General features: G+C 37.3%; 1 protein-coding gene across 1 annotated transcript in view; it reads left to right on the top strand.

Moving 5' to 3' along the window:
• LOTGIDRAFT_158109 (hypothetical protein) overlaps window positions 1-3065 on the top strand; it is a gene marked incomplete at both ends in the record, with an annotated part of 4892 nt that overhangs the window by 805 nt on the left and 1022 nt on the right. The window contains 3 exons of the mRNA XM_009051139.1: window positions 177-1010; window positions 1528-1644; window positions 2193-2306. Of these exons, the coding sequence (XP_009049387.1) occupies window positions 177-1010; window positions 1528-1644; window positions 2193-2306 (1065 nt within the window). The remainder of the gene's footprint in view (window positions 1-176; window positions 1011-1527; window positions 1645-2192; window positions 2307-3065) is intronic.

Raw genomic sequence — 3065 nt, forward strand, 5'->3', positions numbered from 1 at the left:
CGTATTTATAGGAATATATCAGGCTCTGTTTAATGGTCGTTGAAGGTAAAAAAGATTTATTCTCTTTTCAGATCAAATCGTCACATTGATATTTTTTTCTCTTCGTTGGTCAAATAGGAATATATCAGGCTCTATTTAATCGTCGTTGAAGGTAAAAATAATTATTCTCTTTTCAGATCAAATCGTCATAATAGCTACAGAGAATGATACTAGCGTCACAGTTTCATTTAAAGGGTTCGTTCAATGTATCAACATTGGTGCACAAAACAATCTCCAATTTTCAATGGATGCTTACGATGTCATGAATGTCTTTTGTAACAGTGACACGTCAGGTACTTTAATTACGTCATCAAAACCCATTGCTGTGATAACCGGAAGTAGACAGTTGCAATTACACAATTTCTACGTTCGCGGAGTAGTTATGGAAATGCTTCCTCCTACAACAGAATTTGGAACTGAATTCGTTTTTGTAACCCCTCACGGACATACTGGTGGAACATCGATTCGCATTATTAGTGAATTTGGCTGGCAAACTACTATATTTAACAATATTTATAGCAACACACCTAGACAACCATCTGATATAATTATTAACCCAGGCACATATCTATGCTTTACCACAAGTCAGCCAGTGCTTGTTGTAGTCTTCATGACAGCACGTACTTCTTACCAATATCCCACAGATACAGGGAATGCCTACATGATGGTCATTCCCCCAGTTACTAAATTTAGCAACCAGTACGTCATACCAATGGATATATTCGGACAATATGGATACAATAACTACTATAACCGCGTGGATGTGATCGGCAAGTCACCAGTGAATGGACTAGTACCTGCATTGCCGTATTTTGATATGTGTCCTGGATACGAAGCAAGTAGTTCAACCGTCTCATTGAGTGGAACCATTGAATTTACAGCCAACTCGCAATTCATAGTGCTAGTTTATGGGTTCATTTACAGAGATGCGTTTGGGTTTCCAGGAGGAATGAAGTTAACCGATTTTTCAGGTACATAATTGATAGAAAGCATCCACATTGATCTTCCCACACCTTTTATACTAAAATGTAAAATACCAAATGAAAAATCCTAAGCATCATTAATTATCACATAAGTATGATTTGGAGTCAATGCTTCTCAACAGGGGGGATTTCCTCTCCAAGGGGGGGAATTGAAGACCGTGAGTTGGAATTATTGGGTTGGGGAAATTGGAAGGAATCGTCGGACAGTAAAGGAAATGGGAGGCAAGGTGATCTACGACTGAAATTGACATCATTCATGCCGGACAGACAGAAAATCATGAACGAACTAAGAACTATCACCATATGATGAGTATGATCTTATTTTCATGGTTAATCGTTACAAAATGACTGTTTTATTTTGGGGAGGAATAGATTTGGAAGAACTCTTTCGGGGAGGAATGATCTCATTGAGGTTGAGAAGCACTCTTTCAGACCATTGAGTTTAAAACCACAACCCTCATCAATAGATCGGAAAGTTCACCAGTATTTCGTTGTTTGATTTTAGGTACTGAAGAATGTTCTAGTTCACCGTGTTTAAATGAAGGATGGTGTGTAGAAACTGCTCTATCTTATAAATGTCACTGTTCAGATACCAGATATACTGGTCAACATTGTGAAACAGGTGCGTGTTATTACTCAATGATTTTCGGGGTTCGGCTTTGTGGATTTTTTAACAATTTTTGTCATCAGGAGCTTGGCATATGCCATTTTTCTCCTATTGTTTATAATGTTGATAAACATATTTTTAAACCATGCTAGAGGTTCCTGGACAGAAAACGCATTTGCTACTTTATCAATACTCTATATTGATCGTGAGTCCATTGCAATATAGTCATGTGACATTGAACATACATTACAATTGTTCACTGGAATACATAATTTGTCAATTGTGATCAATTACTGATCCATTCAAGTTGACGATGAAAGGTGAATGAAGTCAACACATGTAAACATACGATCAAAGACAGTTCCCGAGGTCATTTCCTATCTTATAGATTCAACAGATTCAAAAGAGGTTTTTGCCCAATTAAAGAGTACTCTTGAAGGTCAACACTAAAGACATGCAGGTGTATTATTGTTATTTACAGTATGACGTCTGGGACGAAGTATTACGTTAACATCGTTAACCAGTTTTTGGTTAATATTTTATATTTTTTTCATTCATTCTAGATACTGTAAATGACTGTGATCCCAACCCATGTATTTTTGGAATCTGTAATGATCTTTCTGGTTTCTACACGTGTAGTTGTCATATTGGATACATTGGGTATAACTGTTCGACAGGTAAATCATTTTTACATGTTCACATGTTGGTTGTTTCTTACTGAACATCTACAAGTACAACAGAATTGAAAATTAAAAGCCCACCGTCGATGAAATTAATTTGGCTGTTTCTTTAATTTCAGTTCAAGACACAATTTCTCAAGAACATACAACTATAGCCACAACAACTCCAGAACAGACAACTCAAGACACAACAACTCAAGAACAGACAACTCTAGAAACTACAACTCGAGAGCAGACAACTCTAGAAACAACAACACAAGAACAGACAACTCAAGAGACAACAACACAAGAACAGACAACTATAGCCACAACAACTCAAGAGCAGACAACTCTAGACACAACAACTCAAGAACAGACAACTCTAGAGACAACAACTCAAGAACAGACAACTCTAGAAACAACAACACAAGAACAGACATCTCCAGACACAACAACTCAAGAACAGACAACTATAGACACAACAACCCAAGAACAGACAACTCTAGAGACAACAACTCAAGAACAGACAACTCAAGAACAGACAACTCTAGAAACAACAACACAAGAACAGACAACTCCAGACACAACAACTCAAGAACAGACAACTCTAGAAACAACAACACAAGAACAGACAACTATAGCCACAACAACTCAAGAACAGACAACTCTAGACACAACAACTCAAGAACAGACAAACTCTAGACAGAACAACTCGAGAACAGACAACTCTAGAAACTACAACTCGAGAACAGACAACTCTGGACACAACAGCTCAAG

This window comes from Lottia gigantea (genome assembly GCF_000327385.1).
Source record: "Lottia gigantea unplaced genomic scaffold LOTGIsca_16, whole genome shotgun sequence".
Lineage (NCBI taxonomy): Eukaryota > Metazoa > Mollusca > Gastropoda > Lottiidae > Lottia > Lottia gigantea.